Source organism: Cucumis melo, chromosome 6 (genome assembly GCF_025177605.1).
Source record: "Cucumis melo cultivar AY chromosome 6, USDA_Cmelo_AY_1.0, whole genome shotgun sequence".
Classification (NCBI taxonomy): Eukaryota; Viridiplantae; Streptophyta; class Magnoliopsida; order Cucurbitales; family Cucurbitaceae; genus Cucumis; species Cucumis melo.
Window position 1 is genome coordinate 5,882,932 of NC_066862.1, and position 27,698 is coordinate 5,910,629.

At 35.3% G+C, this 27,698-nt stretch overlaps 3 protein-coding genes across 6 annotated transcripts; all 3 read left to right on the forward strand.

The window, feature by feature from the left end:
• Window positions 1-970: 970 nt before the first annotated feature.
• LOC103483920 (signal recognition particle 19 kDa protein) lies at window positions 971-9,512 on the forward strand. Of its 2 annotated transcripts, none has more exons than XM_008440766.3 (4): window positions 971-1,205; window positions 1,474-1,665; window positions 2,325-2,424; window positions 8,925-9,512. In XM_008440766.3, exons 2-4 carry the CDS (start codon window positions 1,489-1,491, stop codon window positions 9,050-9,052), a joined length of 405 nt encoding a protein of 134 aa, XP_008438988.1. In that variant the 5' UTR covers window positions 971-1,205; window positions 1,474-1,488; the 3' UTR covers window positions 9,053-9,512. The 2 variants fall into 2 exon arrangements, with proteins under 2 accessions (XP_008438988.1, XP_008438989.1); XM_008440767.3 differs by having other exon boundaries at window positions 1,041-1,201.
• A 4,018-nt stretch (window positions 9,513-13,530) lies between these two features.
• On the forward strand, window positions 13,531-21,275 carry LOC103483921 (probable sugar phosphate/phosphate translocator At1g48230). The gene is made up of 10 exons (XM_008440769.3): window positions 13,531-13,855; window positions 14,208-14,502; window positions 14,715-14,822; window positions 15,145-15,176; window positions 15,281-15,331; window positions 15,747-15,808; window positions 15,899-16,160; window positions 16,337-16,602; window positions 16,688-16,782; window positions 20,711-21,275. Exons 2-10 carry the CDS (start codon window positions 14,419-14,421, stop codon window positions 20,876-20,878), a joined length of 1,128 nt encoding a protein of 375 aa, XP_008438991.1. The 5' UTR covers window positions 13,531-13,855; window positions 14,208-14,418; the 3' UTR covers window positions 20,879-21,275.
• Window positions 21,276-22,981: 1,706 nt separating this feature from the next.
• On the forward strand, window positions 22,982-26,395 carry LOC103483922 (pyruvate dehydrogenase (acetyl-transferring) kinase, mitochondrial). 3 transcript variants are annotated; one of them, XM_008440771.3, is made up of 7 exons: window positions 23,096-23,742; window positions 24,741-24,999; window positions 25,171-25,351; window positions 25,517-25,664; window positions 25,726-25,939; window positions 26,039-26,098; window positions 26,198-26,395. In XM_008440771.3, the coding sequence occupies exons 1-6, from the start codon at window positions 23,494-23,496 to the stop codon at window positions 26,089-26,091; spliced, it is 1,104 nt and encodes a 367-aa protein (XP_008438993.1). In that variant the 5' UTR covers window positions 23,096-23,493; the 3' UTR covers window positions 26,092-26,098; window positions 26,198-26,395. The 3 variants fall into 3 exon arrangements, with proteins under 3 accessions (XP_008438992.1, XP_008438993.1, XP_008438994.1); XM_008440772.3 differs by having other exon boundaries at window positions 26,042-26,098; XM_008440770.3 differs by lacking the exon at window positions 26,039-26,098 and having other exon boundaries at window positions 22,982-23,742.
• The last annotated feature ends 1,303 nt before the right edge of the window (window positions 26,396-27,698 follow it).

A 27,698-nucleotide genomic window follows, 5' to 3' on the forward strand; every position in this document is an offset into this window, starting at 1 on the left:
CATAAATGCAAAAATATCGATATAAATATCGAGATATCAATAAGATTTTAAAATTATAGTTTTAACTTAAAATTTTGGTTTGTATTTTGGATGCTAAGGAATTTGGTATACAAATTAGATTAATGGAATTCTCTTAAAAACTCTTTTAAGTTTAGGGACATTTATGAAACTTTTTCATAGTTCCAAATATCTTTAAAACAAAATTTCATAAAAAAACTATGGGTAATAAAATCATGTGTTTTCTTTATAAAAAAAAACATTTCAAACTTTGTTTTGTAATATTGTAATGATATTCTCTAATCAGTATTTAAACATGGTATTGTAGAAGTAGAAGATAACCCAATACAGTACCTTCGGCAGTTAGAGACTATTTGACTCACTGAACGGTGTATTAGTATGTCAGAGTGAGAACATTTGTTATAAGTTGAAATTTTTCAGTAAATGTAAAAAGTAGATAAAGAGTGAACTACGAAGTTATAGGATATGAAAAGTAAAGGAAATGAAGTTTATTGATAAATGGGAGAAGTAGATAAATAGAAGAAGATAAAGTCACTCGATAAATATGCAACTATCAATATACTTGTTTATTACCAACTTAAAAAAGTTGGTGAATAAATGATCCTAAAGCCCTAGATTCAAATCCGAAAGTTTAATGACTTAAAACATTTATCATCTTTAGATGTTAAGTTCTAAAATTTAGTATCACAATTATTGTTTGACACAAACATTTATAAAATTCAAGATAAAAAAATAAAAAAAACTTTTTAAAAATTAATTATATTTTCTCTTTACATATTCCTTGTGTTAGCGACCAATATGGTTCCTCGAGGACTTTCTTATCTCGAGCCAAAGCCCGCGCCCGATTGACCAGTTGAGCAAGATTGCGAGTTGTGGACTCGAACGCGGGTGCGACCACTGGGCAAAGCCACGCCAAGGATTCAAGCCCACTCGAGCAGTGGCATTTCTACAATTTTGGCCTAAAAATGTCGATGGCATTTTCGTAAATTATTATTAGTTTTGATTTCAATTTTCTTCTCTTTCTTTGGTGGCTTTAGAGAAAATAGAAAGAAAAATCCTTTTCCGCCTCACCCCATTTTCCTCGCTCAATTTCTCCCATTGTCGTAGTTCGGTCGGAACAGTAAAATCAGATCTCTGTTTAGCTTCTCGATTCGCCATTCTTAATCAATTGATTCTTGATTTGGTAGGTACGTAACTTGTTTCTTACGATCTGGTGTTTTCAGATTGTTATTCTTTTGCTCTATAGAATTTCGTAGGCAGTACAGTAATTGGCATGCCATATGAGGAATTGATTCCGTTTTTTGTCATTTTGATGGCAATGATCAGAAAACTGAGTTCTTCTTAGTGAGGAATTTGTTAAGTAGTTGACATCCTGTTCAATTAGGCGATTTTTAATTGCTTGAATATAATATGTTTCTTTTTGTTTTATATTTGATTAAACGTGCATTGTGATAGGAATTTGGTCGGAATATGGATGGAGAAATTCCCAACATAAAGAGATGGGTAGTGTTGTATCCCATTTATATAAATTCAAAGAAAACAATTGCTGAAGGAAGACGTATAGGTGTTAGCAAAGCTTGTGAGAATCCTACGTGTGCTGAGATTGGGGATTGCTGCAGTCATCTCAAACTGCCCTTTGCTATTGAGGTTTTTCTAGCAATTATCTGTCATTGATAAAGATCTTACTTTCTCGTTAATTTTTGTTCTTCCTGCTGCCTGTCTGTGTTGAAGGTAGCTGCTGCAGCCTGCATTGAGTTTATGTGAACGTGTGATAATTGATAGAACGTGTTAATTGGGTTGTTTTCTTATATCATTAAGAAAATCAACATTCAAACTAAATCCAAAAATCATTTAGATGTTTGGTTCCTTCGGGGACATGATAATTTAAACCATGTTGGGTAGCCATTTTGTGTTTTAAACGTATGCTTGTTTTCTTCGAATTTTCTTATCATGATTTTCACATTTGAATTCTTAGTCAAATCTAAAAACAAAAACTAAGTTAGAGAAAAATACCTTTTTTTAGTGTTCGAAACTCGGCTTGATTTTTGAAAACATCGGTGGAAAGTGGACAACATAACATGCAAATTCAGAGCTGGAAGTAGAGTTGATAATCTTAGTTTTCAAAGTGTAAAAAAACCAAATGATCATCTGATGGGGCATTATGAATTCACAACCAATAGCTATAAAGTTAACAGTTCTGATTTGTCTTGCATTTTTGCTTTTGTAGCTGAAAATCCACATCTTTTTTCCTTTCAATAGAAAAACAAAGCGAAGTTTTTTGGTTTATATTTACAGCATTCCTGCAGATTGATAAAGCATATCCTCGTGATTTCATGCAAAGAGGGAGAGTGCGGGTTCAGCTGAAGAAGGAGGATGGAACCCTGTCCAATCCAGCTATTACTTCGAGTAAGGCTTTTGCCAGTCTCTTGAAAAAGATTTCTTTCGGATCTTTCTCGTTCCAAAGGAGATATTTAATTTAAAATCTTTTTTGGATTTCAAACCATAGAATTTAAAATTATTTCTTGAACTTTTTTGGTTCAAACCGAGAGTAAAATTTCAAGCAGTTGTCATGTGAGAATGGTCAGTGTGTGCAAGCTAACCTAGACACTCAGTTTTCTAGAAAAGATAGTGTATTACCCAATGGTATTTTGGTCAATTCATCAAGATTGTTGCATAACTTTATGGTTTTTACCTGAAGTGGATTTATAAAGATGAAATTAGGCCATAAAGAAACATTGGAGGCTAGCCAAAAAGGAGAGGTGCTCCCTGAGGGTGAATTCTTCTTCCCATGGATAGACAATAGCGAAAGAATTGTCTATTCTTCGTCAACAAATTACTAACAAACTATTAAATCAAACACATCATACTTATTAACTAAAGAAAATTATTGCTTCTAAATTATTTTTTCAGCAATCATCCCATTTACTAAAAGGGAATTTTTCCTCCAGTTTGATTGAAACACCCTGAAAATTCTGTTTGAGGTTTGTTTCAAATCCAAAGTGGTAACAGCATAGGTCTAATTGGAATGAAACAAAATCCCAGTTTCCACCCTTTTTTTCTGCCTTGGGCCTTAGTGTTAAACTTCCTTCCCACCTACAACAATATCAGCCAAACAGCACACACAACCACAGTAATATTCCAGCAGAATTCACAGAGAAATATATATATGAAAGGAGAGAATAGCTGTAGTTATATTTATATATTGAATAACAGTTCACCAGCCACAAAAGAGTATCAAAACCAAAGGAACTCAGCCAAATAAGAGGGCTGCACTCTCCACCATGAACAAGGTTCACACAAAATGCCTAATGACAAAGATGATCAACCCTAACACAAAAAGCTCCTATATATATTCCTACGCTCCTGCTGCCATGTGTCATGAGGACCACTGGCCATCCTAACTACCAAGCTGTCTAGGTGGAATTCCCTTTTTTACCCCTTCTCTTGTAAACTTGAGTGATTGGAGGCCTAGCAATACCCCCATGGAGAAGAGCCACCTTGTCCTCAAGGTGGAAATTTGGAAATTGATGTCGAAGCAGTGCGTAGGACTCCCATGTTGCTTCATGGCTTGGTTGATCCTTTCATTGTACCAAATATTCCCAATCACGTTCAGCCTCGTTCTAGCGAAGTTGGGTCACGTTTTCCGGTTCCAACACTAACTCCATTTGATCATTTATCATTGCGATGTTCGGATAAACTTGATGTTTGTCTCCTACTGCTTTCTTAAGTTGCGATACATGGAAGATAGGGTGTATTTTGGCAGTTTCCGGAAGGCCCAACAGGTAGGTGACCTCTCCCACTCTACCCAACACCGTATATGGTCCAAAATACCTTGGCGATAATTTTTCACAACGTTTTTTCACTACTGATTGCTGTCTATAAGGCTGCAATTTTAAGTATACTCTGTCCCCAATGTCAAACACCACATCTCGGCGATGGACATTGGCAAATTTCTTCATTTGTTCTTGGGCGTGCTGCAAATGTCTCTTCAACGCTGTCAGCATCTCATCTCGAGATTGCAATTGATGCTCCACCGAATCATTTGGCGTTGTCCTGGTTTGACCATACGAAATGATAGGAGGAGGAGGCTGTCCATAAACTACTGCATAGGGGGTACTTTTGATAGACGATTGGTAGTTGGTATTGTACCAATACTCAGCCCATGCCACCTTATCACTACACGTCTTTTGCTTCTCTTGGCAAAAACATCTTAAATAAAGTTTCGAGTTGTTAACGACCTCCGTTTGTCCATCGGTTTGGGGATGGTATGTTGTGCTCCGCTTTAGTTGAGTCCCTTGTAAACGGAATAACTCTTGCCAAAAGTGGCTTAAGAAGACTCGGCCGCGGTCGGATACTATCGAGCGGGGATATCCATGGAGGTGCACTACCTCTTTGATGAACACCATAGCCACTATTTTAGCCGAAAACGGGTGACCCAAGGTAATAAAGTGAGCATATTTGCTTAGGCGATCAACTACCACCAATATCGTGTCGAACCCCTTGGAACGTGGTAGGCCCTCCACAAAATCCATGGAAATATCTTCCCGAATATGGTTGGGAATAGGGAGAGGTTGTAACAGCCCGGCCGGAGATAACGCTTGGACCTTGTTCTGCTGGCAAACATGACATTGATCCACATATTGCTTGATGTCCTTCTTCATCCCTTCCCAAAACAATTCAGCTGCTATCCTTTTGAAAGTGCGTAGCTGTCCGGAATGTCCCTCAAGGACCGAGTCATGGAAAGTGTGTAATATAGTAGGGATGAAGCTCGAAGTCCTCGAAAGAACTAATCTGCCCTTATAAAACAGCTTACCTTGGCGAACCGTATATCGGGGAACGCAGACCGGATCCGCCACAATTTTGTCAAATATGGCCTTTAACTTTTCATTCTCTTGCACCTCTTTTTCGATCACTGTAATGTCCAACAAGGAGGGGACAGTAATGGCATTTAACTCAGCCTCAATTGGGATACGGGACAAGGCGTCCGCAACTTTGTTTTCGGGTCCAGCTTTATAGCGTATTTCAAAATCAAATCCGACCAGCTTTATCAACCACTTTTGCACACCGGGTATTATTTTTCTTTGCTCCAGGATTTGTCTCAACGCTTTCTGATCAGTATATACCACAAATCGATGCCCTAAAAGGTAATGCCGCCATTTTTCCACCGGCAATACTATGGCCATCAGCTCCCTTTCGTAAACAGATTTTTCTCGAGCTGTTTCTGATAGTTTTTGGCTGAAATACACGATTGGCCTTTTGCTCTGCGATAACATAGCTCCCAACCCGATCCCTGATGCATCGGTTTCTACTTCAAAGGGTAGCGGAAGTCGGGTAATGCTAACACGGGAAATGTTACCATGGCTCTCTTAAGTTGTTCAAACGCTTTCGTTGCCTCTTCCGACCAATGCAAATTATTCTTCTTGGTTAGCTTCGTAAGTGGTGTAGCAATGACGCCATACTTTGCTACAAACCGACGGTAATACCCGGTCAGCCCCAAAAACCCCTGAAGCTCCCGTATATTCTTCGATATCAGCCACTCTAGCATGGCCTTAATCTTCTCCTAATCAGCTTCAACTCCCTTGGCCGACACCCAATGGCCTAAGTATTCAATTCGATCCTTCGCAAAATGACATTTCTTCCGGTTAGCAAAAAGGTAATGTTGTCTCAACAGCTGGAACACCACAGTGAGATGCTCTAGGTGTGTTTCCACGTCCCTGCTGTACATCAGAATGTCGTCAAAAAATACCAGCAAGAATTTACGTAAATAAGGTCGAAAAACCTGATTCATCAGTGCTTGGAATGTCGCGGGTGCATTGGTGAGGCCGAAATGCATGACTAGGAACTCGTAATGGCCCTCGTGTGTTCTGAAAGCTGTCTTGCTTACATCTTCATCCCGCACCCGGATTTGATGGTACCCGAATTTCAAGTCTATTTTAGAGAAGATACTCGCTCCACTTAGCTCATCCAGCAGCTCATCGATCATGGGAATAGGGAACTTATTCGGTACAGTAGCTCGGTTTAAAGCACGATAATCGATGCAAAACTGCCATCCCCCATCCTTCTTTTTTACCAAGATAACCAGACTGGAAAAGAGGCTGGTGCTAGGTCTTATAATTCCCAAAGCCAGCATGTCATTCACCAATCTTTCGATCTCGTTTTTCTGGGCATGTGGGTAACGGTATGGCCTCACATTAATGGGATCCGTACCTTCTTTCAACTGGATCCTATGGTCAATTTGTCGCATCGGGGGCAAACCGTCGGGCATTTCAAATATATCACTGAATTCCTGCGGTAGTTGTTCAAATTCTGGTTGGTAGTCTTCCACGGAATCTGTCACTACTAACTCCAGATCCATCTTGAAAATGCCCATGGCTTTAAAATTAACTAAAAATCTTTGATCATCCGATTGCCACGTTTTAACTAATACTTTCAAGGATATTTCCATTCTGGTCAGCGAAGGATCCCCTTTTAGGATTACCTTAGTATCTTCGACAACAAAATTCATGGTAAGGGCTTTCCAATCCACTGTCATTGCTCCTTGTTTTTGCAGCCACTGCATCCCAAGCACCATATCTAGGTTACCCAACTCCAGTGGCAAAAAATCCTCTACTATGGTTATCACTGGCAAACCCACGGTGATACCTTTACACATTTCTCGCCCTTGCACCGCCTTCTCGGACCCCATAATGACCCCATAATTCGTTATTGCCGCCATGGGTAAATTGAGGCTCTCTACTAGCTTCAGGGAGATAAAATTATGGGTAGCCCCACAATCCACCATGATCACTATTTCTCGGTCCTCCACCCTTCCTTTTATCTTGAACGTACCCGGTGCTGTCAAACCCACAACGAAGTTCAGCGATAACTCTACCATCGGACTGACTTCAACCATCTCTCCCTCGTGCGTACTGTCTACCATTTCAACATCTTCTAATTCGTCTGCAACCACACAGAGGCGAAGCTTTTTGTTTTTGCAGCGATGACCTTTGCTAAATGGTTCGTCGCATCGATAACACAACCCCTTTTCACGTCGTGCTTGCAGTTCAGAATCCGTCCACCCATCCCTGTTGCGCCGTTTTGTGGGTTGCTCGCCTGGTTTAGACTCGTAGGGATCCTTTCGGCCAACGTCACGATTTTAGTCGAAGGGATTTCCGAATTTTTTGGCGCGTGTTTTTGGGCCGGTTTCCCATCCTTAGCATATGGGCTGTGCGAGGCCCTAGCTATTTCCAACTTCTCTTCAGCTAATCGGGCCACATCCACCATGTCCTCCAAGCCCACGACCCGCATTGCAAATACTTCAGTTCTAATAACCGGGTCCAACCCTTTCGTGAAGGTCCCTACCAGAACGTCTTCTGCCATTTCCGGTAACGGCGTTGATAGCTCTTCAAATCGCTGCAAATATTCTCCCACCGAGCCCTCATGTTTTATTGCCAAGAATCGCGCGCAACCCGTTCCATATTCCCTATTACAAAAACGATTGTACATTCTCTCTTTTAATTCTTTCCACGATCGGAAACGTTTCCTATTCTCTGCCCAACGGAACCAGCACAGTCCCTTTCCTTCCATACTGACTATTGCTATCTTTAACTTCTCTTGCTCATTTAGAAGGTGCATCTGAAAGTAGTATTCCGCTTTATAAATCCATCCATCCGGGTCTTCTCCATTAAAAACCGGCATCTCCAGCTTTTTAAATTTTATCCGATCTTGCCCTGCCCCTGGTTCTAAACTCAAAGAGGTTTCCCCCTCCTCGTCTCCATCGACCAAGTCTTCCGTTCGAATTTTCCGTTTTCCCGTACTCACTCTGGTCAGTTCAAAACCACCCGGCTGTCTCTGGCAATCTTCATACATTTCGGTTAACATAGCGTGCATTTTCTCCATCGTCTTCTCTAGGACAGGTATTCGTTGAACCTCCTTTTTGATTGCTTCAATCTCAGCTTCCGAAGCATCCAAGCACTCTTTGATTAGTTTTTGCATCATTTTCTTCCACCTCCCAGGTGTCGAATGGCTCTGATACCAATGTTAAACTTCCTTCCCACCTACAACGATATCAGCCAAACAGCACACACAACCACAGTAATATTCCAGCAGAATTCACAGAGAAATATATATATGAAAGGAGAGAATAGCTGTAGTTATATTTATATATTGAATAACAGTTCACCAGCCACAAAAGAGTATCAAAACCAAAGGAACTCAGCCAAACAAGAGGGCTGCACTCTCCACCATGAACAAGGTTCATACAAAATGCCTAATGACAAAGATGATCAACCCTAACACAAAAAGCTCCTATATATATTCCTACGCTCCTGCTGCCATGTGTCATGAGGACCACTGGCCATCCTAACTACCAAGCTGTCTAGGTGGAATTCCCCTTTTTACCCCTTCTCTTGTAAACTTGAGTGATTCGAGGCCTAGCACTTAGATTTTGTGGAACTACCTTTCACAGATCATATCAATTAGTTATAGCGATTATTTGTGGGTGGGGGATTCTGCTAAATCTATATTTTGAACTCTACTGCTAGATTAACCAAGCAGCTAGTCCCTACTATTGTATCAGTTAAAGTAGTTTGGATAACTGTATTTATCTAACAGATGCTACAATTTGTCAAACTTTTTTCTAAAAGAAAGGGTTTTTCTTTTTGTTAAATTATAAGTTTAACCAGTGAACTTTTATATTTGTACCTACTTGGTCCTTCAACTCTATAAATTGTTTCGATATGTTAAAATCTTATTCTTATTAAACACCTAATTGAAGATATATAAACTTATTAAACACAAAATTGCAACTTCAAGGATATCCTTATAATTTAACCTAAATGTTTCAAAGTTATTCCCCTCCAAGTTCTTATTATCAATAAAATACCATAATTATTACGATTTTACATATGAGATATCTGGGTTTGCAGGAAAACAACTGATGCTTCGTGTAGCCGAACTTGTTCCTAGACATCCTGGGAGGACTAAGAAGCAGGAGCCGGCATCCTCATCAACAGCAGGACCTTCAAAAGGCAAGGGTGGAAGAAAGAAGAAATAGTTGCATTGCCATTATGAAATTTTTAGAATCAGATTGTTATCAACCAGGCAGGCGGTTTCGTTTTCAGGTCTTAGTTCTTAATTATTAACAACCTTTGAGTATTGGTGTTCTACCCCGGCCCTCATCCAAAACGAAAAACTAACACAGTGGTCTGAAAGTTTTTGTGAAATGTCATCGATACTTTTTCTTTAATGGTCGATAAAAAAAAAAAGTCAGGAAAAAGGTATTTGTGACAATTTTTTAAGTGTTACCAAATATCACATTTGGTGTAACATGGGTTTGTTTTGAACAATTTTGTAAAATAGTGGATCAAGAAGTTTTACTAAGATAAAGTTTCATGTTGGACAAAAGGATAGTGGATGGGAATTAAGTTGAATGGTCCACTTTTTTTAGAATCCTTTGAGATTGGACGTGAAATCACCTTTCTATGAATATGATTCACAGGTCTGGAGATTGATAAGTCTGGAAATTTCTCAATAATTTTCTGCCATAGCCAGTTTCTGGAAATATGAAAGTTTTGAGATTCTTTTTTGCTTCAGAACTTTGGGAGAGTTTGTCAACATCAGATATTCGTACAATAGTTTGTGTTATTCTTGGTGGATAGAGATGTCCATATAACCGTCTGATCTACCTTGTAGAGGATGGGAAAATCTCGATTAGGAGGGGAGTGGGGCGAGAGCTCAGCTCTATCAATTTTCAATGCCACCTCAATTATTATTATTATGTAATGCTAACAAAAAGCCCAGAAGAAAGTTTGGAAAATTATTATAAATGACCAAACCACTAAAAATATCTACAAAAAGCTCCATAAAGCTCCATATCTACAAAAAGCTCCATAAAGCTCCATAGAAAGAAAGAAAGTTTTGATGATTTTTATTATATTTTGTAAATAATTTTAATATTTTGTTATTTTTGAAAATGCCTTTGACAATTTTTATTTTAAAATTTTAATTTCATTAACTTGGACCTTTGGATGTAGATAATCTCGTTAGGAGTTTTTACTATGAACTTTCATCAATTATTGTCTTTTAATAAACAAAGATAATGAGTAATTGTTAGGGTTGGTAAATATCCTTCAGTGTTAGAGAATCACAGGTTTGATCGAAGATGAGATCAAATCAAAGACACAGAATGGGGACGGAGCGGAGAAAGAGACGGGAGTATATCGTTGTCCCGTCCTCGACCTCACTACGAATATGTTTTTATTACTTTTAAGATATGTATCTTTGTATATAACAATAGTTTTAAAACGACTATTTGTTAATTTATTTAATTTCATTTTATAATTAAGTTAACTTAACCGTTTTATGAAGTTTATAGTAGAGAGTTGGAAAATTAGCAAAAGTAGTACACTTTTGGTTTTCATTTTAAAAAATAGTACATTTTTTAAAAACACATAAAATTGGCAAAAGTAGTATGTTTTCAACACTTTTTACATTGTTTTGCGACTAAGTTTGTTGCACTTAGACACTTGGTTGTTATTTTGGGTTTTGAAGTGCTTTTTACACGCTGTTTTAACTTTTTGGTAGGTTATGAGTTATGAACTTACACTTAAGCATTGTTAAGTCGTTTTGAAAGTTTAAGTGATACTTCGACACATCTTGAACACTTTTTAAGTTTGTTTGAAACTAAGTTTATTCCAATTACACACTTCGTTGTCATTTTGGGTCTTAAGTGCTTTTTTCACATGTTTTGAACTTTTTGATAAGTTACGAGTTACGAACTTACACTTGAGCATTGTTAAGTCGTTTTGAAAGTTCAAGTGATACTTAGACAAGTTTTGAACATTTTTTAGGTTTGTTTGAAACTAAGTTTGTTGCAATTACACACTTGATTGCCATTTTGGGTCTTAAGTGTTTTTTTTCACACTTTTTTTAACTTTTTGGTAGGTTATGAGTTACAAACCTTTTGAAATTTCAAGTGATACTTATACACGTTTTGAACACTTTTTATGTTGCTTTGAAACAAAGTTAGTTGCATTTACACACTTGGTAACCATTTTGGGTCTTGAAGTTATTTTCTCACACTTTTTGAACTTTTTGGTAGGTTATGATTTACAAATATACACTTAAGTATTGTTAGATCGCTTTGAAAGCTTAGATACTTTTTGAACATTTTTTGTTTTGTTTTTTGAAACTAAGTTTGTTGCAATTATATACTTGGTTGCCATTTTGGGTTGCTTTTTCCACACTTTTTTAAATTTTTGTTAAGTTTTGAGTTACAAATTTATACTTAAGCATTGTTAAATGTCTATGGAGCATTCACGATTAGTGGTAGAAGTAAGGTCATTATCAAAATAATCGACGTTGCATTTCGTCTAGTAAATAGTTGGTTAACGATGTAATATATTATCCCTTTTATCGTGAATCCAACTTCATTATATTCCCACATAATTGGCATGGGTTTTCTATATCAAGACTATCTCTAGAATTTTAGGTATTAAAATTTTCTCTTATAAGAAAATCAATAATAATATAAACGAGGTTTGTTATTTTATTTTTGTTACATAAAGTTTGTATAGAAAATTAGAAGTCAACAATAGGATTGAAGAAGGAATAACAAGTATAATCATAATATGTCTATAAGAGATTATGCGAATCTTGTCGAGGAGATGGTAATTAAGAATATTATAGTATTTTACACATATTCTTAAATTTAACTATTGTGTGCTTAACGATATATAGAAAAAAGTTTCCATCAATGAACCAAGTTTGGACAAGCTAATATGTAAAAAAAAAAAAAAAAAAAAAACTAGGACAAGAAAAAGGAAAAATACGTCAACGAAGATGTCCAAATATTAGCCAATTAAATAGTAAGATTCTCAATGTTACATTTGCATTATATCACATGTATATATTTTTTTTCACATATTATTGATCATATTTAACTACTTTTAGGATGAGACTGTGAATAACAATAAAAATCTATTCTCCAACAATTTTGAGTCAATGCCAGACATGAATAACCTAATGTTGCGTTGACTCAAGTTTGGGTACTCTATAATATAGTGGACGAGTACATGGTGTGTGTGGTTTCATTACACCTTGAAAGAAAGGTTTTCGGTGGGTCATTTTAAATAAGCAAAGGATAGAGTAAAGTCGAATAAATGAAGGTAATTGCACGAAAGTTATTTAAGCAATATACAGGAGATATGTAGTTGAAAATAGAATGTGACAGGGCAAGAAATCTCACATAAATACCTCTTTCAAGAATTAAAGAGATACCCAAATCAAAGAAAAGTTAAAATGACTCGGAGATTGTATGTTGGACAGTTGCAAGATCACTGGGTGATGGCCTTCTATTAGAGATCCAAATGAATATGTGGCCCATATTTGAAAAAAATGAATGAAAAGTGATATTCAGTTCGTATTAGTTTACGAATTCGCTCTTGAAAACCACTTACTCGTTTGTGACTGAGTACACCATTCGATACATGTTACTTGATGCTTGATATATACTTGATGGTTTATGTTTTATGTTATATACTATATATTAGATACTAGACACTCATTACTCGATGCTCAATACTTATCTACGTTTTATTCGTGTTATGTGTTTCTTACTTGATGCTAATACTTAAAGAGAAAAGAAGAACAGTGAAATTCAAAAAGGAAAAAGAAAAAAAAGAAAAAAGAATTTCAGGAGAAGAAAAAAAAGTAAAAATTTGAAGAAGAAATGCAAAACAACAAAAAATTGTAAAAAAGGAAAAAGACAACACTTAAGAAAATGAAAAAAAAAAAAGAAAAGAAAGAAAGAAGCAAAACTAAGAAAAGAGAAGAAGAATGCACTTAGGATTAAAGTGATAATATTACACAATATGATACGACTTAAAGAAAGTACTCACCTTTTCATCTGGGACTCTTATTTGTTGGCCACATTTGCAAATTTCTCAAGATCCTAATACAAACGACACATTTTAGATTTATATATTTAATGTACTAACATTTCTTATGTACCTATTCGAAAAATACATAGATATATAGAACTGCATCTATCTAATTTGTGAAATCCGCTTAGTTATTGTATAGTTCATTTTTAATTATTTTATAATTTTCATTATCGTGTGGTTGAAATTGACTGCACAAAAATATTTACAATAAAATTATACTCAAACATATAATCATATAAAGTTCGATCGGAACTTGAATTAATTGATTCTTGTTAGTTGTTGTATCATCAAGAGGGTGTGACTTTACATTTAGTATGAGAGGTGATATTTGTATGAAATTTAAGTTTGTTTTTTAGTTTTAAATTTATATTTATTTGAAGAGAATTTTATATGGAATTAGTTTTTGTAATTAGCTACATATTTAGTTATAAGTAATTAGCTACAAAATTTACTTACATTGGAATTTGATTTGAGGTCCCATATTTATTCTCCAAATTAATTCAAATTTTAAGAAAAAACAAATTAATTCCTTGAAACTAAAAATCACACGTGGATAATATTTAAAAGGTTCATTTTGGTAAAATGAAATGAAATGAAATAAAATAAAAACAATAAAATAATAAAAGGTATTGTGTTCTCTCTTCTCTGTTTTGTATCTTCGAAATCCAGAAGCCATTAATGCACTTCTTACAGCATACGGATCCATCAGTTCTTCACCCACCAGACGCCATTAACGCTCCCTTCCTCACTCTTCTCCATTCTCTTCCTCCATTTTTGCACTGACCCATTTCTCCATTTCCCCCAATTTCCCCTTCTGCATCTTCTTCTCTCTCACCGCCAAGTAGGGTTTACTGCTACTGTTCTTCGTCTTTCTTCCTTCAGATTCCCGCCTACGACTCGATCCCTCAGTTTTGGTAACTCCCTCCTTTTCCTCCTTTCATATTTCATCGCGTTCTGCTGTGTGGTGCGTCTTCTTGATGTCCCCTCCCTGTTGCAATTTGATTTCCGTCACTTGTTTTTTCTGCATTCTTTCACATCTACTCGAATTTGGGCTCTGTTTGTTTTTCCCACTTAGATCACTTTTGCATCACATATGACTTTTGGTCTGATTCGTTCTTATTGTCGTGATTTTGACAAATCGTGTTGCTTCTTAACTCTCTGTGCCTTTTCTATTGTTAGAATTAGAATGTAATGTATCTGGGGTTTTGCTTGTTGGGAGAGATAAATCGGGTTGTTCTTTTCTTTAATTATGGGCTTTGTTTTTAGGTGCTGTCCTGCATGGATATACAGTACAGTAGGCATTTCACCTGTCGGTTTAACCAATAAACTCTATGGAATAGCCTAGAAGATGAAATCCGACTGCCGGGTTTTGATAGAAGATGTCTCTATCTTCAGATCGTAGACAGAGGTGGTAAAGATAGTTTTTGAACCGGAACTCAACTGTTAGATCAGCCAGCGAAAGTTTTTATTCGCCAAAATGATCAACAGACCACTTGTGCTCACTTACCTGTATCTTCTCGTCTACATTTTGCTGTCATCTGGAGTTATTTTGTATAACAAGGTATTTCAACATCTTTTTTTTTTTTTCTTTATTGATCATATTTAAAATTTATTCCAGTTTTTCTTATTTCATTTCTGTTACTGGTACAAGTAGTAATCAATGATTTAACTATTTCATAATCTGAATGCAAGGTATTACCATACTTAGGCTTGGTTGTTGCTTTCTGCTGCGATTTAAATCTCATTTGGTGCTTATTTCTTCTAATATTGCAGTGGGTGCTCTCCCCAAAATACTTCAATTTTCCTTTGCCTATTACACTTACAATGATTCATATGGGGTTTTCTGGTGCTGTTGCATTCTTCCTTGTTCGCGTGTTCAAGGTATGGCTTTACCTGAAATCAATTTACTGGCTGTTCTTTGTCAACTTTGATTCCCATAGTACAGAGATGGTTGTTAAATGGGGTGTTAGTAACTGCCACTCTTCCTTAGAGGTAGCATCTTTCTAGCACATTTAGTGAGAAAGTTCTACACGGTTTTCAGTCCTTAACAACTAGTAATTGTTACCAGCAGGCAGCAGTGCTTCAATATAAAGATATTGTTGGTCTTGGGTAGCACACTTCATTCGTTTTCCCTCGCTCAGTTGATCTATTCTTTTCTAATTTTGGGTAGCTAGAGTAATTAATCTTGATTCCAAATCTGCAGGTTGTATCTCCAGTCAAAATGACTTTTGAAATGTAAGTTATCTGAGAAATGAAAAAACTGCCGTATAATTGATTTTTGTAGATTTTTTTTGTGTAATTTTTTCCTGTTTTTAATGCATGATATCCATGTTGGACAGATATGCAACGTGTGTCATCCCAATTAGTGCATTTTTTGCGTCAAGTCTTTGGTAAGTAAAGCTGTAAAATTAGTTTCTTGTAATAGTACTCGAGTTCTCATTTTGGAAGGAGGGATATCATTTCTCTGTTTTGTAAATGATGTTTATCTGATACATTGGTTTCATGAATTATAATGTTCTCTTGGTGATGGCTAATAATATTGTGATTTTTTTGTTTGCTATTTCTAGCTCAAGCAAATATGTTTGCTTGTATCATGCTTCAGCATTTTCTTGTGTCTTTCATTAGATAAGCTAGCATATAATCTGAGGTTTGATGCAGATGTTTCTAACACGCTTTAATATTTAAATATGTTAAAGAATGTAATGATTTTCATACTATTTTGTAGGACAGTTTGAGGATCAGTGCCTTATGCGTGATGTTCACAATGGCTTGAGTATTACTAACTACTAACTATTGATATTTCAGGTTTGGTAACACTGCCTACTTGCATATATCTGTGGCCTTCATTCAGATGCTTAAGGCTTTAAGTATGTGGCTTAACTTCATATTTTTTTCTTACTTATAGGATGATTCTCCTTAGAAATGTAAAATAATTAGATGTAAATTTGACATTTCAGTGCCAGTAGCCACATTTTTAATGGCTGTTGTGTGTGGTACCGACAAGTTAAGGTGTGATGTTTTCTTCAACATGGTGCTGGTCAGTGTTGGGGTTGTCGTTTCCTCATATGGAGAGATACATTTTAATGTAGTAGGTACAGTTTACCAGGTCACAGGTATCTTTGCAGAAGCTCTCAGGCTGGTCTTGACGCAGGTCCTTCTGCAAAAGAAGGGTTTGACTCTAAATCCTATCACCAGCTTATACTACATTGCTCCATGCAGGTATAGTAGTTTGATGTCTCTTGACTGGAAGTAGTTGTGTCATTGGCAATGGATTCTTAAGATTTTGTTATGATCAAATAGTAACAATCTTTCCTTGGAAAAATGATTTAACATAAATGTCACTAAAGCTAGAGTGTAAGATTTAGCCGCTCAATTTTTGCTTTTGATACATGCAGTTTTGTTTTCCTGTTTGTTCCTTGGTACCTGTTGGAGAAGCCAGAGATGCAAGTTACTCAAATTCAGTTCAACTTTTGGATCTTTTTTTCAAATGCATTGTGTGCCTTGGCGTTGAACTTCTCTATTTTCTTAGTAATTGGAAGAACTGGAGCAGTTACTATTCGAGTTGCTGGTGTTCTCAAGGACTGGATTCTAATAGCCCTCTCAACGGTCATATTTCCTGAATCTACTATAACAGGGCTGAATATCATTGGCTATGCAATTGGTAATCCTTGTCGAGTGTTTTTTTTCCTATAATGTTTTACTAGTTTAACGTGATTTTCAATTTACCAATCATTCTCTCAATGCAGCATTGTCTGGGGTCCTCATGTATAATTACATAAAGGTCAAAGATGTTCGGGCATCTCAATTATCTTCTGACAGCCTTCCAGACAGAATCGTAAAGGTTGGGGTTTTCAGTTATTCATATCTCATGGCAGTTTAATAGAAAGTACTTCGAGTTCCTTCTCCACTTGATGCAATATTTCGTAGGTTTATATGGTACTGAATGTTTCAATCTTTTTAGGTGGGAAACGATTGGGTGCAAGATAAGTTAGGAGAGATGGGAAAGTAAGACATCAACCAGTGTGAAAAAATTTGATAACACCCCCCTCACAGCGTCTCCAACTCTAAGTATTAGCAAAGATCATATGATTTTTCTCCATTATCGATTCCGAAATTATAGCCACAACAACTAGCTCCCACAATATTCTAGCTTTCCATTTGAAGGGGTATCCACATAAGAGCTGCTCCATACATAGTCAAGTATATTCCTATGTTTATAACTCTAAAGGTATAACCTATTAAATAGATCATGTTCTGGAAAAGGTGTTGAAGTATATTCCTAAGTCGGTTGATAAGTAAAGGTGTTGAAGGCAACATTATCGAGCCTTTAAGATTGGAAGAGAGGAAGTTGCCTTATCGCACCTTCAGTTTGTTGATGATACCTTGCTTTTCTGTTCTGGGAAAGAGGAGTCTTTCCAAATCCTATATCATATGGTCGATTTCTTTGAAGAGATGTCGGGTCAGAAAATTAATAGAAACAAATGCGCACTCTATACGACATTAATTCTGACCAGGTCAAGTTGTAGAGGTGGGCTGAAGCATTTGATTGTGAGGTTGGCTCTTTCCCTTCTTGCGACCTTGGTCTCCTGTTGGGGGGTAATACTAGAGTTCTGTCCTTTTGGAATCCCATTTGTGAGAAAATTTGAAAGAGATTGGCAACTTGGAAGAAAGGGTTCTTTTCCATGGTGGAAGACTTACCTTGATCAAGTCATTATTGAGTGGCATCCCAATGTATTATCTTTCTTTATTTAGGGCTCCTGGCATCTTTCTTTATTTTGAAATACATGCAAGACTTTTTGTGGGAGGGAGTGGACGAGGGTCACGACTCCCATCTGGTTAGTTGGGAGGTAGTGGGGCGCTTGGTGAGTTAGAGGGGTTTAGGAATTGGTAATCTTAGAATCCACAACAAAGCTTTGTTGGCAAAGTGGCTTTGGCGCTTCCATCTTAAGCCCAATTCTCTTTGGAATAGGATCATTGTAATCAAGCATGGTTCCCTTCCTTTTGAGTGGATTATGAGAGGGGTTAAAGCACTTTTCGAAATCCTTGGAAGGATATTTCGATTGAGCTTTCTACTTTTTCTCGATTTGTCTCTTGTTTTGAAGGGGATGGTAAGGAAACCTTTTTCTAGGAGGATAGATGGGTGGGGGAGGATCCCCTTTGTTATGTTTTCTTTTGCATCTTTATCATCTTTCCTCGTTCAAAAATTGTACTATCTCAGAGCTTTTGGTGAGATCTGAGAATTCCGTGTCTTTCTCGTTCAGATTTCATTGAACTTGACCAACAGGGAAACGACGGATGTGGCCTCTTCTTTCCTTATTTGAGGGGTTTTCTGTTAAAGAGGGGAGGAGAGATGTTCGTGTTTGGATTCCTAATCCTAGTCACGGTTTTTCTTGTAATTCTTTATTTGGATTGTTGGTGGACCCCGCTCCCTCTAAGGAGTCGGTCTTTGATGTGATTTGGAGGACAAAGGTTCTGAAGAAAGTTAGGTTCTTTATCTGGTAGGTTTTTCTTGGTCGGGTTAATACTATTGATAGGCTTGTCAGGAGGAGGTCTTTGCTTGTCGGGCCTTTTCTTGTTTGTTGTGTCGGATGGCGGAGGTAGATCTTATCACCTTTATGGGGAGTGCCATTTTGCGAGGTTTGTGTGGTGCTCTTTTCTGCAGGAGTTTGGTGTTAGCTTTGTCGGCTTTAGGAGCGTTAGAGCAACAATTGAGGAGTTCCTCCTCCATCCTCCTTTTAGTGAAAAGGGTGGTTTTTTATGGCATGCTGGGGCGTGTGCTATTATATGGGATATTTGGGGCAAGAGGAATGATAGAGCGTTTAGGGGTAGAGAGAGGGGGCATATATGAGATTTGGTTGTTGGCTAGATATCACATATCTCTTTGGGCTTCGATTTCGAAGATCTTTTGTAACCAACATTTTTCTTGGTCCCCCTTCCTTTAAAAGGGTGGTTTTGGTGGGCTGGTTTTTTGTGCCCTTGTATAAAATGAAAGTGGTTTTCATTAAAAAAAAAAAAAGATCATGTTTACATAAGAATTAAAAGATGTTATTCCCCTTTTGGGTCCCAAGCATGACCAAATACGTTTAAAGATTATGTCAACGACTTGGTAGTTTAAGAGTAGGAAACAACAGATTGCTTTGAATGTCCCAGTTTGTATTACTTAGTCACACAAAGGAAATGGCAGTATAAGGATTGGTTCTTGGAATGAATATCAGGGGTATAATTTCCACTTGCAATAAGAATGATCTAACTTTCTTATGGCCTATGGGGTTCCTGTTTCCAGATCCTTGAGTGCTCTTGTATCTTTGGTAAGTCTCTTGAGAAAGGTCTTTCTTTCATGTCAACTTCCTTGATCCTTACATTGGTTGAGAGGCGGAAGATTGCTATCCAACACCAGTAGCTGAAGCAGAATGGTCAATCTAGGGTTTTTGTTAAAAAATTTAGGTGTTTAAATCACTGTTTTAAGTATCTATTTAGGTTCTAACGACTGATGGGAATGTTTCATATTTCCATACCATTGTCTGTTGTTTTTATGAGCTAGGAATAGGAGGTGAGAATTTTGCTAGAAGTTTAAAGTCTGTCGGGACTCGGAGAACATTACAATTCTAGGTGTCAGATGAAGTATCAATGCATCGTACAAGGCTGACTGTTAATTACTTTCTTGTCGTCATAGTTGTCTACATGGATGTAATAATATCTTTTGGAGCTTTAGTTTTTTCTTTAGGCCAGATGTGAAATATTTTTTAAGGATAAGGAAAAAATTACGAATTGAACTCTTACCTGCTGCTTGATTCAGTTCATGATTTATATGGGAGTGAGATGTATAAAATTGAAATTCCTAAGTATTCTTGGGGAAGTACAAAATTCCGAGTATTTGATGGATTGTATATCTTTTGAGTTTTGGCTTTTGGGTGAACTTGATTGTTTTACAGTACTTGACTACTGTCTATGGGAGTCCTTGATCATTGTGATTTTTTTGGTTAAATTAATAGAATGTTATTTTATAACCATGAAATTGAGGAACTAGATGCAAACGTTGCCTTTAATGTAATCCCATATCTCGAACTTGAAAGTTGATTGAGTTATATCCTATGCTAAATTTAGGGCTTGCTGCAAGTTTTTGTTATATCATACACTGTAGTTCCGCCCTGGGGAACTGTGCCTGTAGACTTATAGTAATAAATTGGTATTGGGTTATTTCCCGGTTACTCTGGGGATACTTGTAGTGAACTTTCTGCTGTGGTCCTGAAAGAGATGTCGTTCTCAAAAACTCTTTGAAAGATATGAAGCTATGTTAGGACCATTTATTAAATATTTCTGTTATTTGATGTTTCCTTTTGTACCCTTGTGATGGAGAAGAATCCGGACAGTGTAATATTCTCTGTTTCTATAGAAAACAAAACAGTGACTTGTTTCTCACCTTTTTTTTAACGATACTTTGACATTTTTTAACTAAACACCTGGATCTGGGGGGAGGCGTTGTTGGTGGTAGTTTATGAATATTCCCTTGGCTATTTTTTAGAGTATTTTTCCTTTCCCTTTGATGATTTTGGCCAGCAGGTCTATGGATATAACCTGCAAAACAAACTGGAAACGGTATTTGCAAACTTATTCTGAGACCTCATAGTCATTGTTAAAATGGTGATGATCTTGGTGTCGATGAGTGCAACTTTACTTTCTTTTTTCATCCGCGGTGTTACCATCAGCAGTTTGTTGCCTTGACCAGTCCTCCAATATTTTCTTAACTGGAATTTTAATGCTTAATACAGGACTGGAAGTTAGAGAAGAAGTCGTCGGATATATTCACACCAAATAGCAACGATGGCAATGGCGGAAACGGTTCATCCGATATGAATGTCGATGAAGAGGCACCTTTACTTGCATCATCAAGGTTGTCGCACATCGGTCGGATGCAGGTTGGTAACCACAACCAGTAGTGATATATAAATATGAATATGAATCACTAGGAAGGAAGAAAAAGAAAAAGAAGAGAATAGGAGAATATTACATGGAAGTTGTTTTGATATATAAGATGAGATGAGGTGTTTTTTAAGGTTTGGAAACAGGCAATTATGAATTCATTTGATTTTGTGGCTTGTCTTCTCCTACATGGAATATAGATATCATTGGGACTGGGGGCAATTGTTGTTATTAGCATATAACAATGAGCTCTTGATTTGAATGTAATACTTTAGGACAATTCTTTTAATGAGTCATGTAATTGTATTCTTTTGATGAGCCAGACCTTTCATTTGGGGCAGTAACTAAATTTTGCAGTCTTTGATCCATTAATACTATATAGTCCCGAAGAAAAAAGTTTCACAATATTGGCAATTTGGAATCCACGATACCTTTTTCTTTTTTCTTTTTTTACTCTTAATAGTAATTTTTTTAGAAAGTAGATGTATTGCTTTGTGTGTTCAGAATTAGGTCAAGATTTATGTTTTTGTTTTTGCTGCTTTTCATTTTTCATTTTGATTTTGATTTTTTTAAAATGATAAATGGAAGCAAAGGAAGACTTAAAAGAAGATACGTGGCAATAATCATAAAGCTATTTTTAAATATAGTAAAATGAACAAACAAAATATCACAAAATATCATTGTCTATCTATAATAAAATATGATTTGACTACTATTTGTTCTATCGTGATATATATATATATATATATATATATATATATAATAGTTTTTCTTGATTTTTGTATATTTAAATGTTTTCAGAAGTTATGGTATGTATTATTTTTACAATCAACTTTAATTTTTAAATAGGGAAACATAATGAATGAAATGGCTGGATCAGAAATTTTTAAATTTAGTTGGAAAACTTAGAACTTTGTAAATACATATTAAATGAAATTATAGCTTTGATTTTTGAAGTTTTTCTTTCTTGGAAAAAAAACCACAAATTTAGTTTTTTTATTTATTAAATTTGTTACATATAAATTGTAAACTAATTAGGATGAAATGTAATTACAGAGTAAGTAATAATTACTTTAATGGTAGACATGGATTAGGATAAAATGTAATTATAGACAGAATATAAATTATAAATACATGGATTATATTTTTAACAATTTAAGCAACCAATGGCAAAATATTTAGTTGCAAAGCGTAAACACCACAACCTATGTGATCCAATCAAATTTGGGAATTTTAGTTTTTTTTACTTCTTCTTATGATAATTACTTTATGCGTTACGAAATGATATTTAAGAAAACAAATAAAGAAAAAAGAAAAAGGAAAAAGGAAAAAGGAAGAACGTGAAATTAGAGGAATCATTCTTCAGCCCATTCCTCCACTCCAAACCATTGCTATCGCGTGGCTCCAACATTCTCCGCCGCTCCCATATACCCTCCTAATAACTGACACGTCTCATCTCTCTTTCTAAAAGACAACACCCAAATTAATATTTGTATTATCAACTTCAATTTTAATATTTTAACTTTTGAGGAAACTATTAAGCAAACTTTGAATTTTAATAGATTCGAATGGATACTTTAGTGGCAATAGTTACTAATAATTGATTATTATATAACTTTTTATTTTGGTTTTTTTATGATATATTGGTCTCTATATATTAATTTTATGAATATTTCAAATATAGTAAAACTAACAAAAATATATATATATAAAATAAAATGTAGTAAAATTTTTATTCTATTATTAAACGATTTTTCATTTCATTATATGGTTAATATTTTTTTAGTTTGGATTGAGTTTTATTATTCTTATTTGTTGTTTTTTTCATTAAGTTTGTTTGGTGAGTATATGCTTTCATTAATTTTGGACATTTATTTTAGTATCAAATCTCATTTATTTAACAATTTAAATTCCTAACAAAAATAAGTAAAGAAGCCAACATGAACTTAACACATGTATGTTCATGTGGGCAAGCGGTCTCGAATTTCTTACATTTAAAATGAGAAATGATTGACATATAATTATGGAAAGTTGATAAAATAGAAAGATTAAAATTACACAACTAAAATTGGACGAAGAATTATTGAATAAATAATATTAAATATACGATACCGTAAGTTTAAGATTTTGGATCCATCAATGAACGTTCCAAAAATGACATCATGATTTTAGTTTGTTGGATCTTAGACGTTGATTTAATAGAAAATAAGAGAGGTAGAAAGACATTCTTACCTTAAAATTATTTATTTTGTCAAAAAGGAAAAGAAAAACAACCATTTCTATTTTATGTACAAGAAGATGAAGAACTAGTCCGAAAGAGAAGCAACAATCACAGCCCCAAATCCAATTCATTTTTCCATCTGTTTCAGTTTTCACATCCATTACTACGATCTGCTTCAAAATTACAACCCTAAACAATTCTCTCTCCGTGAAGAAGAAGAAGAAGAAATTCAAATGTCTCGTTAATACCTCTATACAAGGCAGTTCTTCCGAAACAAGCAAAAAAACACCGGACTAACTTTTCGTTTTCTTCCTTCATCTCTGGCTTTGTTTTTGCAGTTTTTGGCTTGCATGCCGTTTCTTTCATCCATTTCCTTCGTGGGTTTTTCCTTTTGGGCTCCCTCTTTGAGCCATGGCGGCTAAAAAGCTCTGTGAAGCCTTCTCCAAGACCCTGATCGACGAGGTTCAGAAATGGGGTTGTATGAAACAGACTGGGGTTAGTTTGAGATACATGATGGAGTTTGGTTCCAGGCCCACTCCTAAGAATTTGCTCATTTCTGCTCAGTTTCTTCATAAGGAGCTTCCAATTCGGATTGCTAGAAGGGTTGTTGAACTTGAGAATCTGCCTTATGGCCTCTCTTTGAAACCTGCTGTTTTGAAGGTCCCTATTCTTTACTTTTCTGCTTTGCATGTTGAATTGGTTGTTGTGGGTTGTCCCTGAAGAATTAATGAGGATTTTCTGTTTTAGAAATTAGGAATGTGGTAATTGATGTAATTATTTTGTTTCTGTTTCACTTGCTTTCTGATCATTATTTCTTGTGAATTTTCTTCAGAAGAGTCTTGTTGTGTTTGTTATTTACTTGTTTGTTTGAACTTTCCAATTTAGGATGTACATGTTTTTTAGTGTTCATGTTTAATTTAATCGTACAGTGAGTCAGTGAAAGGAATTGGCTCAATTCTGTACAATTATTTAATCGCCCATTCTTTGTTGTTGTTGAAGATTCCCTTTAGCCTTTTTATTCAACCATCCTAAGTGCTTTTGCCGGTTAACTGTTTCCTTCTACTGCTTGTTTTTTTAATTGTTTTTTAAGAGTTCGAATCTTTGTTGTATTTCATATAAAGTCTACATTTACGGCATGTTTTTCTAGAAAAGTACTTGCATGATTACTGAAATGTTTAAATGTTTTAGAGGTTGTTTGGGAACTGTCATCAAAACATTTTTCTCCATTTAGGAATAAAATTTATGGGGAACTGTTTGTGGTAATTGTTTTAAAAGTTGTTTTCAGTTTTTTCTGTTTCTGAAAAATGAACTTATTGTTCATCTTAAGAGTAGAATGCAATCACCTAGTCAGGATCTAATATCCTACGAGTTCTTTTACACCCAATAAGGTCAAACGGGTTGTTCCATGAGATTAGTCAAGGTGCTCGCAAATTAGCTTGAACACCCATAATATATATAAAGTACACAATACTATGAACTTGTACAAGTTCTTTAACCACAATCTTTGAAGGAAAAAAAAACTACTTTTGAACCGGTTTTCCAATCAGCAGTCCATTTGTTTCTTATTAGAGTTTCATGGCGTATGAAAAGGCAGAGTTCTGTATATTATATTTTATAGCACAACCACTGGTTTTACTTTTCTATAAATGTGTTGTTAGGTTCGTGACTGGTACGTGGACTCTTTTCGTGATGTTCGGTCCTTTCCTGAGATAAAGAGTTCAGATGACGAAAAAGAGTTTACACAAATGATAAAGGCAGTTAAGGTGAGACACAACAACGTGGTTCCAACGATGGCTTTAGGTGTTAAACAGCTGAAGAAAGGCCTAGGTCTAAATAATGTTGGGTCTGATCTTCATGAGATTCATCAGTTTTTGGATCGCTTCTACATGTCAAGAATTGGGATTCGCATGCTCATTGGTTGGTTAAATTTCAATTTCCCTCAAGTCCCATCTTTCATGTCTTCCCCTCTCCTTTCTCTATTTGTTTATAAAGTTTTCTTTGATGGGTGGGGAAAAATCTAAATCATGACATTATTTTGAAATTTCTAGATGCTTAACATGTGGTTTGTGGAATTTGATTGTCACTCAGGGCAGCACGTGGAATTACACAATCCCAATCCTCCTCCTGACTGTGTAGGATATATACATACAAAAATGTCCCCTGTGAACGTTGCACAGAGTGCCAGTGAGGATGCTCGTGCAATCTGTTTACGTGAGTATGGTAGTGCTCCTAATATCAAAATCTATGGAGATCCGAGTTTTACATTTCCGTAAGTTCTTCATTTTGACTTTGCTCACATGCTGTTTGCTATAAAGTTTCACTTCACTAGACTTCAATCTCTGTCTTCTAAGTGTTTCTATCGATGTTTATGCCACTTTTTGCCGGTGTGACATGAATATTGACTTAAATCTTTAACTGTTGTTTGCTTTTTCAGTTACGTTCCCACACACTTGCATCTTATGGTCTTTGAGTTGGTTAAGAACTCATTACGTGCCGTGCAAGAGCGTTTTGTGGATTCTGATAAAGTTCCACCTCCAGTTAGAATCATAGTTGCTGATGGAATTGAGGATGTCACTATTAAGGTATTGTTGTTGTGCATCATCAAAGTTAATTCAATGGAGTTTCAATATAACTGACTTGTAGGTATCGGATGAGGGTGGTGGCATACCCCGAAGTGGCCTTCCCAGTATTTTCACTTACCTCTACACCACTGCAAAAGAACCTCTGGACGAACATCCTGATCTGGGAACCACGGAGTCGGTGACAATGGCTGGATATGGTTATGGTCTTCCGATAAGTCGTCTGTATGCTCGTTATTTTGGTGGAGATCTGCAAGTGATCTCCATGGAAGGATATGGTAAGTAGATTCTTGCTGTTTTAGTTTTATAGTTTATTTCAATATTTTCAAGCACATAGTTGATTTCTTTCTTGCTGTTAACATCATGGTTTGGCTTAGTAGTAAAGAGAGATATAGTCTCAATCACCATCAATGAAGAGGTCATGAGTTGAACTTATGGTGATCACCTACCGTTGAATTAATTTTCTTTGACACCTAAATGTTAAGCTGGTCAAAACCATGATATGGTGATAACGGTTGTTATTGAACTGGAAACAGGAACAGATGCATATCTTCACCTGTCTCGTCTGGGGGATTCACAAGAGCCTCTACCATGAGGAAAAAGGAAAGAATCACATTCCTTAGAAGATTTGGTATTGAAATTCATCCAATTGTAATAATTTGGAATTTAGTAACCTTATTCCCTTTCCATTGTATATTTTGCCTTTTGCTTTATGCAAAAAGAGCATTTTCTCACTGCGATTTGTTATTCCTTTCGGCTAACTTTCAGGTATTTCTTTAAATGCCTTCTCGTTTTCCTTTCCTCTGTGATGATAAATAGCTTTTCCATTTCTTTCCCCAAGAAGTGAATTGCTTTTAAATTGAACAACAAAATATATATATATATATATATATATATATATATATATATATATATATATATATATATGTATTTCTTAGTGCAACTCCGTAGATAAGATCGAACTTTCAACCTTTATGTCCGATGAGTTGTGCTCACTTCTCAACAACCAAATACTTTGAAACTTACCTAAACACATGCATAATCTAGAAATTGGTTACACTATTGAATCTAAGGTTAAATTATAAACTTGGTCAGGAGAAAGTTAGAAAGTTTTATATTACCAAATTTGTTATTGGACTATTTTCTAATAATTATCAATATTATCGTTATTTAAAATATTTTTAAATATAATAAAACGAATAGAGCAGCATTAGCATCATAACGTACAACTGTTGTTGGCTAAAATCTCTCCTTTCGAAGATTGTCTGTCTAATTAAAATATTTAAAATATCATTTATTTTCTACTTTTAAGAATATTTAAGATTTAAGATTATATAAAATATACAAACTAAAATGTCTGATCAACTTATGTACAGTAACAATACTTGAGTGTCAAGTGACATTGAATTAAAAAAAAAAAATTGACCATTAGGGTTAAGTTGAAGTGTTATTTTAACTTAATATTATTTAGTTAATAAAAGATTTACAAAGATATCATATTATCTTAAATAAATGTTGTATTGATTAATGATACTTATTATAGATCTTGTAATTATAGTAAAGGTCTGAATCTCAAATAATAATTAAATGGGAATAAGAAATTTGTTGTCACATCAGCATATCATATTCATATAATCACATTAATTTTTCTATTTGTTTTTAGTAAGACAAATTGGAAACTACACCAAATTCAACCTAATTTTCTTTTAGACTTTTCCAATAAATTGAATGCATAGTCAGACGCATTAAATTTGTCACACTGAGTAATTTGATGGGCGTTTAATAATTTTATTCATCACAAATAGTTTGAGGTTCATTTCCATTTGCTTCCTACATTTTTAAATATTACAATTTTATCCTTACTATTTAAATTCGGCCCTAAGTTTCAATATAACTGACTTATTATTTACATTTTTTAACTCGATTTTTCATTAATACTTGTTTTTCTTCTTCCTATATTAATAAATTTAAAATAATTAAATAAATTATAATTAAAATCCGAAACATTTTTTAAAATAACAAAATATTAAAATTATT

Bases quoted from the DNA above. Each gene is read 5' to 3' on its own strand.
- LOC103483920 (XM_008440766.3), top strand. From the start codon at position 1,489: ATGGATGGAGAAATTCCCAACATAAAGAGATGGGTAGTGTTGTATCCC. The intron at 1,666-2,324 runs GTTTTTCTAGCA...GCATTCCTGCAG, and splicing joins AACTGCCCTTTGCTATTGAG to ATTGATAAAGCATATCCTCG. The intron at 2,425-8,924 runs GTAAGGCTTTTG...CTGGGTTTGCAG, and splicing joins CAATCCAGCTATTACTTCGA to GAAAACAACTGATGCTTCGT.
- LOC103483921 (XM_008440769.3), top strand. From the start codon at position 14,419: ATGATCAACAGACCACTTGTGCTCACTTACCTGTATCTTCTCGTCTAC. The intron at 14,823-15,144 runs GTATGGCTTTAC...CCAAATCTGCAG, and splicing joins TCCTTGTTCGCGTGTTCAAG to GTTGTATCTCCAGTCAAAAT. The intron at 15,177-15,280 runs GTAAGTTATCTG...CATGTTGGACAG, and splicing joins GTCAAAATGACTTTTGAAAT to ATATGCAACGTGTGTCATCC.
- LOC103483922 (XM_008440770.3), top strand. From the start codon at position 23,494: ATGGCGGCTAAAAAGCTCTGTGAAGCCTTCTCCAAGACCCTGATCGAC. The intron at 23,743-24,740 runs GTCCCTATTCTT...ATGTGTTGTTAG, and splicing joins TGAAACCTGCTGTTTTGAAG to GTTCGTGACTGGTACGTGGA. The intron at 25,665-25,725 runs GTATTGTTGTTG...ACTGACTTGTAG, and splicing joins TTGAGGATGTCACTATTAAG to GTATCGGATGAGGGTGGTGG.